We start from the raw sequence: 18,053 nt of genomic DNA on the forward strand, positions 1-18,053 counted from the left end.
GAGTGGGAGACATAAATAAAAGACACCTGGGAGCCAGAAATCTTTCTGATTGAGAGGGGGTCATACTTATTTCCCTCATTAAAATGCAAATCAATTTATAACATTTTTGACATGCGTTTTTCTGGATTTTTTTGTTGTTATTCTGTCTCTCACTGTTCAAATAAACCTACCATTAAAATTATAGACTGATAATTTCTTTGTCAGTGGGCAAACGTACAAAATCAGCAGGGGATCAATTACTTTTTTCCCTCACTGTGTATATATATATATACATGTGTATATATACATGGGGGATTGGAAGTGATGCAGACAATTACATTGATGGAAGTTACAATCTATCTGCAATATTAAGCTGATCTACCACCCTAGAAAAAAAAAAAGACCGAGGGAGAAAAACCTGAGTATGAAAGAAGAGAGGGAAGGAGAGCAAGATGGAGAGCAGCTCTTATTTGTGCCCCTGCTAGAAGGGAGGCAGTTAATTAGATTGTGTTTTGGAGGGTAATATATTTCCTCCTGTCATTTCTTCCTCTAATGCTGTAAACCAGCCATCTGCCCAGCTGTAACGAGGAGACATGGTCCTTTGTGGACAATTCAATTCAATTAGACCCTTCTGCTGTATGGTGCTGGATAGCTGGAGAAGCACAAGGTTGTTACGTTTTACTGCTGTGTGTGTGTGTGTGTGCGTGTGCTCAATCACACCACTCTGCCTCTGGCACCGCAGTAACTTGATAATACTGAGATGTGACAGCTGGGCTGGGCTGTATCATCCTGGTACTAGGGATGGGCATGAGTAATCCAGTACTCAAACAGATGTCAAAACTCGATCTTTAACCAGAAACCACATTTGTTTCAAATACTGTAAAACTATTTGGTGGAATGTGCTTTGTGGCTTGTCCCGAAAAAAAATGACATTTTGTTTTGAAGACAACGTTCATTTGCTTTGACTCTAGTGTTCCATTTGTAGGCCTACATGTGCATTTGCGGGGCACAACAAAAAATTATCCAAGGCAAGCATCGCACAGTTCTTCTCCCTAAATTCCCTTTCCCCCCTCTGTGTCTCACTCACTCAATTGCGTTCCGACCGCTCCCTCTACACACGCGTGCTGAGTGCGCACACAAGCTCCAGTTAGGCATACAGAAATAAATGCCTATAAAAACGTTGGGACGGTTTGCATAAAAAAATGCCTCTAACTGATGGGATTCACAAGCTACATTCCTTGCCAAATGATGACAGTTTTATCACAAATTCAAAATGGACTGGATTGAAGTAGGTAAATATGTGTTTCAACAACCTGCTGCAGTTTTGGAATAATTTCGCTTAGGCTACTTTGCGAACTGCTAGTGCCGTTTAGAATTGGATAGCTTAGGCTATAACCCCCCTAAACCTAGACAAATAATGTATTTTCATCAGAACCTACTCACCAAACAGATATCGTGGCTGTAATTCATCACCAAGCAGTGTTCAATGTGGAATTGTTAATCCATTTAGTAAATTCCAAAGAACAGGCAGAATAAACTACATCGAGCGTCTGTAGGCCTATGTCAAAAAGAAGACAGATTTTGGTTTGTAACCCTGAAAATAATGTGCCAAACTAAGCCCCGTTTCAAATGATCACTCATTGAAACTGTTCCAGAAGCACTAGATGCACATCACTTCGCACTGGCAACTTTTTTTTTAATTTGGAAAAATATTGTTATTTTATTCTGTTATATTACATCATGTTCTTTGCTATAAAATATTGTCTTGACTATGATAATGGCTTCGGAAATAAGAGTATCTTGCTAAATTAACAAAACAAGGCTATGCCATTGCACAGCCATAGACTTCTATAAGCAAGCGTCACTGCTGAGGTGACTGTCTTTTTGAAGATTGTGTTCCACGATATAATATAATCAGTAGATATTACGGTTTCAATAAATGAATTATTGAATGGAAATAGTTTCTTATTGACTGAATATATGAGGCAATTAGGATTTGTTATCTATAATGGGTATGATAAATTAGGCATTGTTGTGCACTGTTGGCATATACAGTCGTGGTCAAAAGTTTTGAGAATGACACAAATATTAATTTTCACAGTCTGCTGCCTCAGTTTTTTATGATGGCAATTTGCATATACTCCAGAATGTTATGAAGAGTGATCAGATGAATTGCAATTAATTGCAAAGTCTCTCTTTGCCATGAAAATGAACTTGATCCCAAAAAAAACATTTCCATTGCATTTCGGCCCTGCCACAAAAGGACCAGCTGACATCATGTCAGTGATTCTCTCGTTAACACAGGTGAGAGTGTTGACGAGGACAAGGCTGGAGATCACTCTGTCATGCTGATTGAGTTAGAATAACAGACTGGAAGCTTTTAAAAGGAGGGTGGTGCTTGAAATCATTGTTCTTCCTCTGTTAACCATGGTTAAAGAATAAAGAATAAAGAATGGTACTAACACATCCTCCGAGAGCAACTTCTCCCAACCATCCAAGAACAGTTTGGTGTCGAACAATGCCTTTTCCAGCATGATGGAGCACCTTGCCATAAGGCAAAAGTGATAACTAAGTGGCTCGGGGAACAAAACATCGACATTTTGGGTCCATGGCCAGGAAACTCCCCAGACCTTAATCCCATTAAGAACTTGTGGTCAATCCTCAAGAGGCGGGTGGACAAACAAAACCCCACAAATTCTGACAAACTCCAAGCATTGATTATGCAAGAATGGGCTGCCATCAGCCATGTTTTACCATCATGCATTTTCACCCTATCATTTGGACTCAGTGCACTGAGCACCTTGGACCCTTTGTCATGGTACCTTTTCTGTTCACTCTTTTCTCTCTGTTTGTTAAGAATGACCTTGTCGTCCTTCTGTTTCCAGGAGTACTGGCAACCTAGTTTTGAGTTTCCTGTTGAACAACTGCTCTGCAGGAGGCAGACCATGTTTTAATGGAGTAGCCCTGTAGTTTAACAAAGCTAGATATGGATCTGTCTTTGAGTCGAGAGCTTTCTTAAGCAGTAGTTTCACTGTTTTGACACCGTTCTCGACTAACCCATTAGGCTGTGGGTACAGTGGGCTGGATGTGACATGCTTGAACCCGTACAGTTTAGCAAAATTGCTGAACAGCTGAACTGTGAGGTTGTTCGTATGGACTACCTCTGAGACCCCATGACGAGCAAAGAATGACTTAATGTGAGTTATCACCTGACTAGCAGTAGTGTCCTTCAGCAAAGCCATCTCTGGGTAATGAGAGTAATAGTCCATCAGTAGAACATAGTTCTTGCCCTCAAGAGAAAAGAGATCCTTTCCTACTTTGCCCCATGGTCTCAATACCTTTTTTTTCCCCTCAACCCACATTGGCTCTTTGCTCTGTTTTGACCTGTATTTCTGGCATTTTTCAAATCAAATTTTATTTGTCACGTGCCGAATACAACAGGTGTAGACTTTACAGTGAAATACTTACTTACAAGCCCTTAACCAACAACTTTAAGTGTCAGTTGTCAGAGCAGCTTACTGATCACTGCAACTGTACACAGCCATTCTGAAATTAGCCCACCCAACTACCTCATCCCCATAATGTTATTTATTTTGCTAATTTGCACCCCAGTATCTCTATTTGCACATCATCTTTTGCACATCTATCATTCCAGTGTTAACTACGAAATTGTAACTTTTTGCACTATGGCCTATTTATTTATTGCCTTACCTCCATAACTTACTACATTTGCACACACTGTATATATATTTTCTGTTGTATTTTTGACTTTATGTTTTGTTTACCCAATATGTATCTCTGTGTTGTTGTTTTTATCACACTGCTTTGCTTTATCTTGGCCAGGTCGCAGTTGTAAATGAGAACTTGTTCTCAACTGGCTTACCTGGTTAAATAAAGGTGAAATAAAATGCAGGTTTATGAAAAATAAGTGTTAAGTAAAAAATAGATGAGTAAAAAATTACATGACAAATAAAAATAAAGAACAAAAAGTTAAAGAGCAGCAGTAAAATAAAATAACAGTAGGGAGGCTATATACAGGGGGTACCGGTACAGAGTCAATGTGAGGGGGCAAAGGTTAGTCGAGGTAATATGTACATGTAGGTAGAGTTAAAGTGACTATGCATAGACAATAAACAGAGAGTAGCAGCAGCATAAAAGAGGGGGTGGGTGGGGGGCTATAAATGGGTGAACAGCGAGTACAGGAGTGAGCACGTACCCCTGAGGGGCCACCGTGTTGAGTATGCAAATTGGAGTGGGTCTAGGGATTCTGGGATAATGGTGTTGATATGAGCCATGACCATTTACATTTTAGTTATTTTAGCAGACGCTCTTATCCAGAGCGACTTACAGTTAGTGAGTGCATACATTATATTTTTATTTTTCATACTAGCCCCCGTGGAAATTGAACCCACAACCCTGGCGTTGCAAACGCCATGCTCTACCTACTGAGCTACAGTGGGGAGAACAAGTATTTGATACACTGCCGATTTTGCAGGTTTTCCTACTTACAAAGCATGTAGAGGTCTGTAATATTTATCATAGGTACACTTCAACTGTGAGAGACGGAATCTAAAACAAAAATCCAGAAAATCACAGATGACGGTCAATCACCCTCGGTCTGGGGCTCCATGCAAGATCTCACCTCGTGGGGCATCAATGATCATGAGGAAGGTGAGGATCAGCCCAGAACTACACGGCAGGACCTGGTCAATGACCTGAAGAGAGCTGGGACCACAGTCTCAAAGAAAACCATTAGTAACACACTACGCCGTCATGGATTAAAATCCTGCAGCGCACGCAAAGGTCCCCCCTGCTCAAGCCAGCGCATGTCCAGGCCCGTCTGAAGTTTGCCAATGACCATCTGGATGATCCAGAGGAGGAATGGGAGAAGGTCATGTGGTCTGATGAGACAAAAATAGAGCTTTTTGGTCTAAACTCCACTCGCCGTGTTTGGAGGAAGAAGAAGGATGAGTACAACCCCAAGAACACCATCCCAACCGTGAAGCATGGAGGTGGAAACATCATTCTTTGGGGATGCTTTTCTGCAAAGGGGACAGGATGACTTCACCGTATTGAGGGGAGGATGGATGGGGCCATATATCGTGAGATCTTGGCCAACAACCTCCTTCCTTCAGTAAGAGCATTGAAGATGGGTCGTGGCTGGGTCTTCCAGCATGACAACGACACGAAACACACAGCCAGGGCAACTAAGGAGTGGCTCCATAAGAAGCATCTCAAGGTCCTGGAGTGGCCTAGCCAGTCTCCAGACCTGAACCCAATAGGAAAATCTTTGGAGGGAGCTGAAAGTCCGTATTGCCCAGCGACAGCCCCCGAAACCTGAAGGATCTGGAGAAGGTCTGTATGGAGGAGTGGGCCAAAATCCCTGCTGCAGTGTGTGCAAACCTGGTCAAGACCTACAGGAAACGTATGATCTCTGTAATTGCAAACAAAGGTTTCTGTACCAAATATTAAGTTCTGCTTTTCTGATGTATCAAATACTTATGTCCTGCAATAAAATGCAAATTAATTACTTAAAAATCATACAATGTGATTTTCTGGATTTTTGGAAAATTACAGACCTCTACATGCTTTGTAAGTAGGAAAACCTGCAAAATCGGCAGTGTATCAAATATTTGTTCTCCCCACTGTACATCCCTGCCGGGGATTCCCTCCTCTACCCTGGACGACGCTGGGCCAATTGTGCGCCGCCCCATGGGTCTCCCGGTCGCGGCCGGCTACAACAGAGCCTGGATGACCAGCCTTTCAAAGCACTTCATGGCTACAGACGTGAGTGCTACGGGTCTGTAGTCATTTAGGCAGGTTACCTTAGTGTTATTGGGCACAGGGACTATGGTGTTCTGCTTGAAACATGTTAATATTACAGACTCGGTCAGGGACAGGTTGAAAATGTCAGTGAAGACACTTGTCAGTGCATGCAGAGAGTACACGTCCTGGTAATCCATCTGGCCCTGCGGCCTTGTGAATGTTGACCTATTTAAAGTTCTTACTCACATCGGCTATGGAGAGCGTGATCACACAGTTGTCCGGAACAGCTGATGCTCTCATGCATGCTTCAGTGTTGCTTGCCTCGAAGCAAGCATAGAAGTAATTTGGTTCGTCTGTTAGGCTCGTGTCACTGGGCAGAGGCTGTGCTTCCCTTTGTGGTCTGTAATAGTTTGCAGGCCCTGCCACATCCGACGAGCATCAGAGCCGGTGTAGTACGATTCAATTTTAGTCCTGTATTGACGCTTTGCCTGTTTGATGGTTTGTCGGAGGGCATAGCAGGATTTCTTATAAGCTTCCGGGTTAGAGTCCCTCTCCTTGAAAGCGGCAGCTCTACTCTTTAGCTCAGTGCGGATGTTGCCTGTAATCCATGGCTTCTGGTTGGGGTATGTACGTATAGTCACTGTGGGGACGACGTCATCGATGCACTTACGAGGTGCGTAATCACTGTCCTGATATCCAGAAGCTATTTTCGGTCATAAGAGACGGTGGCAGAAACATTATGTACAAAATAAGTTACAAATAACGCGAAAGAACACACACAATAGCACAATTGGTTAGGAGCCCCTAAAACGGCAGCCATCTCCTCCGGCGCCATTATCACAGGCTCTGACTGTCTGCTCTATATCAGCATTCATCTTGGGCCAGAAACAGTCTCTGTACCCTTGGTGGTGTGTTTGTTAGACTCTTCTTTGCAATAGTAACCAAAGGTTTATGATCTGTTTCGGCCCATACTGTTTTACCATAGATAAACACATGGAATTTCTGAAATGCATATGACAGTGCCAATGTCTCTTTCTCAATCTGAGCCCTGGAGGCATATGTGACTGTGCGCCATCTAGTGTCATACTGCTGTAACAACACTGTAACTAAACCTGCTTTAGAGGCATCTGCTGAGATTTTGGTTTTGCGCTTTTCATCATAGAACCTCAGTACTGGAGCATGCATGATTCATGCCTTGAGCTCCTCAAACTCTTTCTGGTGATTACTGTTCCAACACCACTCAGTCGTTTTACACAGTAGATTTCTCATCTGACTCGTGTGAGTTGCCAGATTAGGTACAAATTTGCCCACATAGTTAACCATACCTAAGAACCTTTGTACCCTCTCTTGATTGGTAGGTGGTGGCATGTTATTGATGGCTGTCACTTTGCTCTGTTCTATCTGAACACCTTCACATGTTAGTTTTTCACCCAAGAACGTTATTTCTGTCTTTCTGAATTCACATCACGTCTGCGTTCAGCTTTAGCCCATTAGCTCTGGCTAGATCAAGTGCTGCTTTCAACCTTGTGATGTGCTCTTTAAGAGTCTGACCCCATTTTAGCACATCATCAATGTACACTATTTAGCCCCTGCCATGTCCCCAAATATCTCCCCTCTGGTAGGCAGCTGAAAGTGTTCCCTTTTTACATACTTGTTTTGCTCTTTTGGATCCATACACAGTCGGAGCGAGCCGTCTTTCTTCTCAACTATTACTAGTGAGTGGACCCATTCAGTAGGCTCTTCTACTTTGTCTAGGATATCTAAGGACTCTAACCTCAGTAGCTCTGCTTTTAGCTTGTCTCTTAGTGATAATGGTACCTTTCTAGGTGCATGGATCACTGGTATATTTGGCTGATCTAACTCCATTTTGTGCTGCACCTTGAGTTTTCCTATTCCCTGAAAAACATCAGCATATGCATCCTCAATATTAGTCATTTCACCATTCACTATATGAACCTGTTCCACTAGACCCAGTAAGTTACATGACTTTAACCCAATGATGGGTGTTTTTTCTTCCTTTACTATGACAAACGGAACCTTGTGAGATGTATAATCTACCTCCAGCACCAATGTGCATGTCCCTGAAGTGGCAATTGCTTCACCACTGTAAGCTTTCAGTCATATCCTTTGTTTTGTGTTCACCACTGGTTTTACCTGTAACCGTAATAATTCAGTCTCTGAAATGATGTTGATCTGTGCTCCAGTGTCAAGTTCGAACACAACGTCAGTTCCATTACTCTTGTACAGTGAGGGAAAAAAGTATTTGATCCCCTGCTGATTTTGTAAGTTTGACCACTGACAAAGACATGATCAGTCTATAATTTTAATGATAGGTTTATTTGAACAGTGAGAGACAGAATAACAACAACAAAAATCCAGAAAAACGCATGTCAAAAATGTTATAAATTGATTTGCATTTTAATGAGGGAAATAAGTATTTGACCCCTCTGCAAAACATTACTTAGTACTTGGTGGCAAAACCCTTGTTGGCAATCACAGAGGTCAGACGTTTCTTGTAGTTGGCCACCAGGTTTGCACACATCTCAGGAGGGATTTTGTCCCACTCCTCTTTGCAGATCTTCTCCAAGTCATTAAGGTTTCGAGGCTGACGTTTGGCAACTTGAACCTTCAGCTCCCCTCCACAGATTTTCTATGGGATTAAGGTCTGGAGACTGGCTAGGCCACTCCAGGACCTTAATGTGCTTCTTCTTGAGCCACTCCTTTGTTGCCTTGGCCGTGTGTTTTGGGTCATTGTCATGCTGGAATACCCATCCACGACCCATTTTCAATGCCCTGGCTGAGGGAAGGAGGTTCTCACACAGGATTTGATGGTACATGGCCCCGTCCATCGTCCCTTTGATCCGGTGAAGTTGTCCTGTCCCCTTAGCAGAAAAACACCCCCAAAGCATAATGTTTCCACCTCCATGTTTGACGGTGGGGATGGTGTTCTTGAGGTAGTTCTGGGCTGATTCCTCACCGTTCTCATGATCATTGCAACTCCATGAGGTGAGATCTTGCATGGAGCCCCAGGCCGAGGGAGATTGACAGTTCTTTTGTGTTTCTTCCATTTGCGAATAATCGCACCAACTGTTGTCACCTTCTCACCAAGCTGCTTGGCGATGGTCTTGTAGCCCATTCCAGCCTTGTGTAGGTCTACAATCTTGTCCCTGACATCCTTGGAGAGCTCTTTGGTCTTGGCCATGGTGGAGAGTTTGGAATCTGATTGATTGATTGCTTCTGTGGACAGGTGTCTTTTATACAGGTAACAAGCTGAGATTAGGAGCACTCCCTTTAAGAGTGAGCACCTAATCTCAGCTCGTTACCTGTATAAAAGACACCTGGGAGCCAGAAATCTTTCTGATTGAGAGGGGGTCAAATACTTATTTCCCTCATTAAAATGCAAATCAATTTATAACATTTTTGACATGCGTTTTTCTGGATTTTGTTGTTGTTATTCTGTCTCTCACTGTTCAAATAAACCTACCATTAAAATTATAAATTGATCATTTATTTGTCAGTGGGCAAAAGTACAAAATCAGCAGGGGATCAAATGCTTTTTTCCCTCACTGTAGGTAGCAGTCCTCGTTTGGTCCTGCAATTATGAGTGTTCCCACAAAGAGGTCACCCAAAGACCCCTCACTGTACTTGTTGTCACTGCTGTTGTCCTGGCCCTCGTTGACAATGTACTGTTTTTTGTCTCCGCTGCCTGCATTTAAGTGCGAAGTGGTTCTTCATGCCACAGTTGTAACACTCTTTTCTATATGCTGAGCACTGGCGAGGTCTGTGCTCTCCTCCACAGTTGCCGCACGAGCGCTGGTTCCCTGATGTACGCTTCTGACTGCTGTTGGCGCTGTCCTTTGAAGTTAGCCATTTCGCTGTAGCTCTTCCTTTGCTAACATACTCCACTTTGCATACTGTGTCACTAAGAACACCATTGACCGTATGCGACTATGAGTCACCTCTAGCTTCACACATTTTGTATTGCTCTTTCTAGTGTCAATTCATTCTCACCAACTAACTTTTCTCTCAGCCCCTTGTCTCTCACCCCATGACAATTATCTCGTATCAGCGAGTCTGCAATTTGACCGAAATTAAACGACTGACATTTCAGTTTCAAGTCCATAATAAATTCCTCAAGTCTGTTTCATTCTGACATCTACTGTTGAAAACATACCTCTCAAATGTCTTGTTTCTTCTGGGAGTTCAAAAAGACTGAAATTTAGCTAATACCAGTTCATAATCTGCTTGCTCTTCATCCGTTAGCTGAAAGCTGTTGTAGACATCAATGTCGTCCGAGCCAGCTACTGTGAGAAACAGTGCGACCTTCTGTGCGTTGTCTTTTCAGCCGCTCCTATCGCTTTCAGATAGAGGGTGAAACGCTGCTTGAACCGCTTCCATTGCTCTTCAACGTTGTCGTTAAGTTTCAGTTCTGTTGGAGGCTTTAGCTGCTCCTTGTCGTTAGCCAGCTCGCACAGCAAAATTACTAGTTACAAGCACTGCACGCGCCGTTAGCTCCGGCGTGGTTATTTTTACCTCAGTCTCGTTAGCCCTGTGGCTAGTTAGCTAACGTTAGCTAAAGTTAGCTAGCTGATGTGAAGCCTCTTGGCGCCGTTAAGCATTTTCGACCAAAACTTGATGATGGATGAGTCAAAGGCGAGTTCTGTCAATCCTGGTACCATGTTGTATCTTCTTGTCTAAGAAATACTAAAGAAAGCAACTGTTATTTAAAACATACAGTACCAGTCAAAAGTTTGGACACACCTACTCATTCAAGGGTTTTTCTTTATTTTTACAATTTTTTACATTGTAGAATAATAGTGAAGACATCAAAACTATGAAATAACACATGGGATCATGTAGTAACCAAAAAAGTGTTAAACAAATCAAAATATATTTTATATTTCAGATTCTTCAAATGGCCACCCTTTGCCTTGATGACAGCTTTGCACACTCTTGTCATTCTCTCAACCAGCTTCACCTGGAATGCTTTTCCAACAGTCTATGCTGAGCACTTGTTGGCTGCTTTTCCTTCACTCTCAATTGGGTTGAGGTCGGGGGATTGTGGTGGCCAGACCGTCTGATGCGGCACTCCATCACTCTCCTTCTTTGTAAAATAGCCCTTACACAGCCTGGAGGTGTGTTGGGTCATTGTCCTGTTGAAAAACAAATGATAATCCCACTAAGCCCAAACCAGATGGGATGGCGTATCGCTGCAGAATGCTGTGGTAGCCATGCTGGTTAAGTGTGCCTTGAATTTTAAACAAATCACAGACAGTGTCACCAGCAAAGCACCTCCACACCATAACACCTCCTCCTCCATGCTTTACGGTGGGAACTACACATGCAGCGATCATCCGTTCATTCAATTCAGCATTCAATTAATCAATGAGTGAGGTTACATGCACACAGTAATGCAATTATTGTGGATAATCAGATTAATATTATAGTTTGATTAAAACGTTTACATGCTTTGCAAGAAGAACAATGTCCCTAATAATCCTATTTACATGGACACATCTAAAATTAGGCTACCTGATGGCACTCTGATAAATGCAGAAAATCGGCATTCAAAATAAACGTTCTACCACTGCGACCATGGTATTTTTGGTAATCATATTTGATTCTGAGTTCGGACATAAAGTTTGTATGTGAAAACTATTTCTAAGACGCATACATTCAGTTGTTTCGAACTCACTTCACTAAAGAGGGAGGCTCGCTTGGCTGGTGCTAGCACATGCGCAGATCAAATACACTGCTGGAATGCCGATTTAAGGTGTTTACCTGTCCTAATAATTCGAAAGATTGCTCAGAAAACCATATGTTTTAATCGTCATATGCTTACTTCGATTTTGACCTTACCCCGATGTCACGCCCTGGCTCTGGGGACTCTTGTATGTTGAGCCAGGGTGTTAGTTTCTTTGTGTAGTGTCTATGTTTCGTTTTCTATGTTCTGTTCTAGGTTATGTGTTTCAATGTTGGCCGGGGTGGTTCTCAATCAGAGGCAACGTGAATCAGCTGTTGCTTGTTGTCTCTGATTGGGAACCATAGTTAGGCAGCCTGTTGTGCACTTGTGTTTTGTGGGATCTTGTTCCGTGTTGGTTTGTGTTGTTAACCGAGGACTTCACGTTTCGTTTGGTTGTTTTGTATTTTGTATCGTGTTGCCAGTACACTATTAAAAAGATATACGCATATCACGCTCCGCCTTGGTCCAATCATTATGACGATCGTGACAGCCATTTTTTTAAAATAAAAAATGGTGTTTACGTGACTATTGCATAATCTGCCTACTGCCATAATCAGTTTAATATTGAATTTTTACTGTGCATTTAAACTTATTCAATAAAGATTGAATTGAACCTATATCTGGAGAATAATTATAAGGGGAAGTATCTCCTGCTACATTGTGGGTTACAGCTAAGGTGGTTATCAGAGGGAAGATCATAGCCACATCATCTCTCAAGAAAAAGATTAAAGCACAGAAACTGCTGAAATTACAGAAACCCAGTGTGGAAGAACTTGACTGGCCTGCACAGAGCCCTGACCTCAACCCCATCAAACACCTTTGGTATGAATTGGAACGCCGACTGCGGGCCAGGCCTAATCGACCAACATCAGTGCCCGACCTCACTAATGCTCTTCTGGCTGAATGGAAGTCCCTGCAGCAATTTTCCAACATCTAGTGGAAAGCCTTCCCAGAAGAGTGGAGGCTGTTATAGCAGCAAAAGGGGGACCAACTCCATATTAATATCCATGATTTTGGAATGAGATGTTCGACAAGCAGGTGTCCACATACTTTTGGTGATGTAGTGTATATTGCGTGAGATTCAAAAGGTCAAACAGGAAATTGATCAGATTTATAGTGAAGAAGTAGAGAAAAATCTCAGGTTCCTGAAACAACGATATTATGAACCCGGCTCAAAGGCAACAACATTACTAGAATGGAGACTCGGAAAACAACAAGCACAGAATACAATATTCGAAATAAAAGACCCTAAAATAACGATGATTACATGCAAATGGGATGAAATACAGAATGCATTTGAATCATAGTATACAAATCTGTACAAGCAACCAGAGAAGGCAGATGCACAGACAATATAGTTGTTGTTTTTTACTTGATCTCCCCTCAATTGGGACACAGCAAAATGATAGACTTCAGAAATAACCATTGAAGAAATGTAATAATGAAATATCTAATCTAAAAGCAAACAAATCTCCAGGCACTGATGGCTTCCTTTCAGAATGGTTCAAAGCCTTCAGAGAACAACTAGCACCTCTACTTCAGGTCTGTTTGAACTAGACTCTATGGGAGGGGGATCTACCACCATCGGGGAGAGAAGCCATAATATCTGTAATTCCAAAGGAGGGTAAAGATAAGAAGGAATGCAGTTCCTATAGACCTATTGCAATTCTTAATGTGGATTATAAACTGTATGCATCAATAATAGCCAAAAGAATGGAGGACATAAACCCAGAATTGATTGATGGAGATCAAACTGGTTTCATACGAAATAGACAGACACAGGACAACATAAGGAGAACACTACATGTCATGGACCACATCACTCAGGATAAAAGTGCTATATTAACCAGTCTAGATGCAGATTAAGCATTTGATTCAGTGGGATGGGATTATCTATTCCAAGTTATGGATAGATTTGATTTCAACAAAGAAGTGATACAGTGCATCAAAACACTATATTCATCTCCGACTGCCAGAATAAAAGATTAATGGACATTTGTCACAAACAATACGTCTAAAATGAGGGGCAAGATAAGGCTGTAATCTTTAACCCACGCTCTTCTTGTACACCGAGCCATTAGCACAGGCAATAAGACAGGACCCATCCTTAGAGGGAATAACATTAAGAGGCAGTGAACTAAGATATGCATGTATACTGATGACGTTCTGTTTTTTCTTAAAGACCCAGGTTCAAGTGTACCTAGAATGATGAATGTTTTACAAACATTTGGAACATTTTCAGGGTATGTGCTTAACTTAGACCCAAGCCCTAGTATATAATTATACCCACAGCAAGAGCTGAAGAGCAGATGTAACTTCCAGTGGACCTCTTCATCCATTAAGTATCTTGGAGTAAATCTACCAAAAGATACAACAAAACTTTATGAAATGAATCATGTTCCCATCAACAAGAAAATATGTTGACCTGGACAGGTGGAATTCACTTCCTTTGGATCTTAGTAGTAGAATTTCAACAATTAAAATGAATATCCTGCCGAGGTTACTGTATTTGTTCCAGTCACTGCCCATAGAAATCCTACCTAAACAGTTAGGGAATGGGACAAACGGATATCAAGGTTTTATCTGGAACAGTAAGAGGCCAAAAATGTAGTATACAACATTACAATTACCAAAACACAGGGGGAGTATGGCCTTACCAAGCCTAAAATATAAATGTTGGATCCATACTTGGAAGTTGTCTAATTCAAGGATGATGTTACTGTAACTAATCTGATGTATGTATGATGTGTGCTGTACCTCTGTAGCTCAGCTGGTAGAGCACGGCACTTGTAACGCCAAGGTAGTGGGTTCGATCCCCGGGACCACCCATACACAAAAATGTATGCACGCATGACTGTAAGTCGCTTTGGATAAAAGCGTCTGCTAAATGGCATATTATTATTATTACCTGCCTGCCCGTTTTGTGTTTTTGTGTATGTGTATTCTTCAATAAAAAGAAAGTATATAAAAATAAAAGTTATGTGAAATTGTTCCAAACTTGCATGAATTGTTTTATTACTGCTCTTGGGTGTGGGATAGGTATAAACAGTGTGTTAATATAATATTTGATCACTTCAATCTTTTACTAGGTACAGTTGATTTTCTATAATAATGCCAGAATCTGGCATTCTTCATTGGAGATTAGTACTTCTTTATAGAAGTGAGTTTTCTTTCCAAACCATTGTTTATTTTCTGCAGCGACTGCTTGCATAACAGTAGCTGAGGTCATAGCTTCATAATGACTGGATGTTACAGTAATGAGGCTGCCCTCCCATACCCCCCTGTCCTGCTCTTGACATTTCACATTGACATTTCTCCACTCTACGAAACATCAACTTTTTAATGAGCACATGATGAGTTCGGAGACTGTTTGTGTGTTTTTACGATTGTATTTATCCTCATGTTTTCCAAGCCCCATTGTAAATATTCTAATGGAGGGCAGTAATATCAGCCATTATGAAAAGCCAATTCTGTCGCATGCCTTTTTGTACTGTAGATCATTGTATACTAAGGTGTGTATGTGTGCGCATGCATGTGCATGTCTGTGTGCCTGTGCAAGCCTGTCCGTCTGTATGCGTCTGTCTTTACTTGCTTTATGTGAGTCTGGTTCCAGTCCTAAGTGGGTAACTCACACTCTGTTCTTCCGTCCTTGTCTCCCCTGCAGGTGTGCATCGTGCAGAAGAGGGACACAGAGAAGATGTACGCCATGAAGTACATGAACAAACAGCAGTGCATAGAGCGAGACGAGGTCCGAAACGTCTTTAGAGAGCTAGAGATCCTACAGGAAATTGAACATGTTTTTTTAGTAAACCTCTGGTGATTATCCTGTGTTTTTTTTTCATTTTAAATACTGTTTGTATGTTCTGCATGCCACTGCTGGTACCCTGTGTGTGTGTGTGTGTGTGTGTGTGTGTGTGTGTGTGTGTGTGTGGGGGGGCGCATGTGTGAATGCGAGCCCATTGCACCCCACATTTCTTAATTGTTGTACTGTAAAGTCAGAAGACCTCATATTTCCTTCCCAGGAGTATGATATCTGGGTGAAGTAGGGAACCAGTTTCATTATTTAACCATCTCCGTGTCTCTGCAGCACATATTCTAAATATAATTGGGCAGGTGGCACAATGTTCACAGCATATTACACCAAAGCACTTTACTCCTGTGTAATTGGTAGAATGATATTGCACATGGTGTTTATCTCCTCTGAGTAATTGATATAGGGAGCATCAATAATTCCATACACACCCTTTATTACATAAAGAATTTGAGCAGAGACATACACAAAGACTAAAGTGCACCCGCACTCACTGCCAATTCTTACTGTAAGTCTTGTGTATGCATGTTTTTATTTTTTTCCAAAGTTGCCGATGATTAAAGTTTTAATAACACTGAAAAATTAAAAATAGTCTCCAAGAGAAGCTTCCTTCCAACTAAAATAAGCAGAGGGTTTTTTAATGAGCTGGTAGTAGTAGGGCCAGTGTATTTCTTTAATATTATAATTCCCTCAAGTAGTGTACATCTGCCAGCCCCATCCTTGTTCTAGTTTCTCTGCTTGGCTCTGCTTGGCACTGTATTTGTGCATCTATGCACATCAAAGCCCCATTAGCGACAAAGAAAGCAGACCGCAGCGGAATGGATAGGCGGGAATTATCGTGCTCCTTAGATTGCACCTCATCTTCCTGCGAATCAAATCAAATCAAATTTTATTGGTCACATGCACCGAATACAACAGGTGCAGACATTACAGTGAAATGCTTACTTACAGCCCTTAACCAACAGTGCATTTTTTTTTTTTTTTTTAAGTTTAAAAAATATTTAAAAAAATAAAAAATGTTGAGAAAAAAAAGAGCAGAAGTAAAATAAAGTGACAGTAGGGAGGCTATATATACAGGGGGGTACCGTTGCAGAGTCAATGTGCGGGGGCACCGGCTAGTTGAGGTAATATGTACATGTGGGTAGAGTTAAAGTGACTATGCATAAATAATTAACAGAGTAGCAGCAGCGTAAAAAGGATGGGGTGGGGGGGCAGTGCAAATAGTCCGGGTAGCCATGATTAGCTGTTCAGGAGTCTTATGGCTTGGGGGTAGAAGCTGTTGAGAAGTCTTTTGGACCTAGACTTGGCACTCCGGTACCGCTTGCCGTGCGGTAGCAGAGAGAACAGTCTATGACTAGGGTGGCTAGAGTCTTTGACAATTTTGAGGGCCTTCCTCTGACACCGCCTGGTATAGAGGTCCTGGATGGCAGGAAGCTTTGCCCCAGTGATGTACTGGGCCGTACGCACTACCCTCTGTAGTGCCTTGCGGTCGGAGGCCAAGCAGTTGCCATACCAGGCGGTGATGCAACCAGTCAGGATGCTCTCGATGGTGCAGCTGTAGAATTTTTTGAGGATCTGGGGACCCATGCCAAATCTTTTCAGTCTCCTGAGGGGGAATAGGCTTTGTCGTGCCCTCTTCACGACTGTCTTGGTGTGATCCTTAGCTTAGTGATGAGCTTAGAGGGCACTATGGTGTTGAATGCTGAGCTGTAGTCAATGAATAGCATTCAAATGTAGGTGTTCCTCTTGTCCAGGTGGGAAAGGGCAGTGTGGAGTGCAATAGAGATTGCATCATCTGTGGATCTGTTGGGGCGGTATGCAAATTGGAGTGGGTCTAGTGTTTCTGGGATAATGCTGTTGATGTGAGCCATGACCAGCCTTTCAAAGCACTTCATGGCTACAGACGTCAGTGCTACGGGTCGGTAGTCATTTAGGCATGTTATCTTAGAGGCCTTGGGCACGGGGACTATGGTGGTCTGCTTGAAACATGTTGGTATTACAGACTCAGTCAGATTCAAGACTACTTCAGAGGGAAATTGTGAAAGTGGGAAGCCCATCTCAAATTACACTGGAACAAAACAACAAGCACTCGTAGTCTCGTACAGCCTCCCGAACAATACCCAAGACATTCCATCACTCTAATCCAGTATACGCTTTGGACGGTTCATAGAACGTTTGCGTTATTCTGTATCCCTTTGCTGGTGAATATCTTGTTTGGATAATTTCTCCTTTGTTTTGATTGCCTTTTCTAAAAGCATACGCGGACTGTCAAATCTGCATTACAAAGAGCATCAACGGATGGGGAGGTGATAGAGAGGCATGTCCACAAGCGGCTACCTGCCATCACCATCAAACTGACCAGATTGAGCAACAAAAGGGAGAAATGTGCCAAAATCCTCATGGTGACGGCCTGCCTGTCAGGCCACAGCACAGGAGGCTGCTGAGGGGAGAACGGCTCATAATAATGGCTGGAACAGAGAAAATGGAATAGCATCAAACACCTGGAAACCATGTGTTTGATGTATTTGTTACCATTCCACCAATTCCGCTCCAGTCATTACTATAAGCCCGTTCGCTCCAATTCAGGTGCCACCAACCTCCTGTGGGCCACAGATGTTCCTGTCTAGCGCCGTCACTGATAGATAAGTTTACTTTTCAAAACCCACGGACCCCAAACCTGAGCAGCTGTCGGTACTGTTTGTACAATAATATTGGCAAGCCTGGTCCCATGCCAAGCCACCAGAAAACGAACGG

At 42.3% G+C, this 18,053-nt stretch overlaps 1 protein-coding gene across 1 annotated transcript in view; it reads left to right on the top strand.

Moving 5' to 3' along the window:
- Positions 1-18,053, top strand: part of LOC121553606 (serine/threonine-protein kinase 32C) — a 143,186-nt gene that overhangs the window by 77,349 nt on the left and 47,784 nt on the right. The window contains exon 3 of the mRNA XM_041866852.2: positions 15,153-15,304. Coding sequence (XP_041722786.2) covers positions 15,153-15,304 — 152 coding nt within the window. The remainder of the gene's footprint in view (positions 1-15,152; positions 15,305-18,053) is intronic.

The sequence above is a fragment of the Coregonus clupeaformis genome, chromosome 37 (genome assembly GCF_020615455.1).
Source record: "Coregonus clupeaformis isolate EN_2021a chromosome 37, ASM2061545v1, whole genome shotgun sequence".
Classification (NCBI taxonomy): Eukaryota; Metazoa; Chordata; class Actinopteri; order Salmoniformes; family Salmonidae; genus Coregonus; species Coregonus clupeaformis.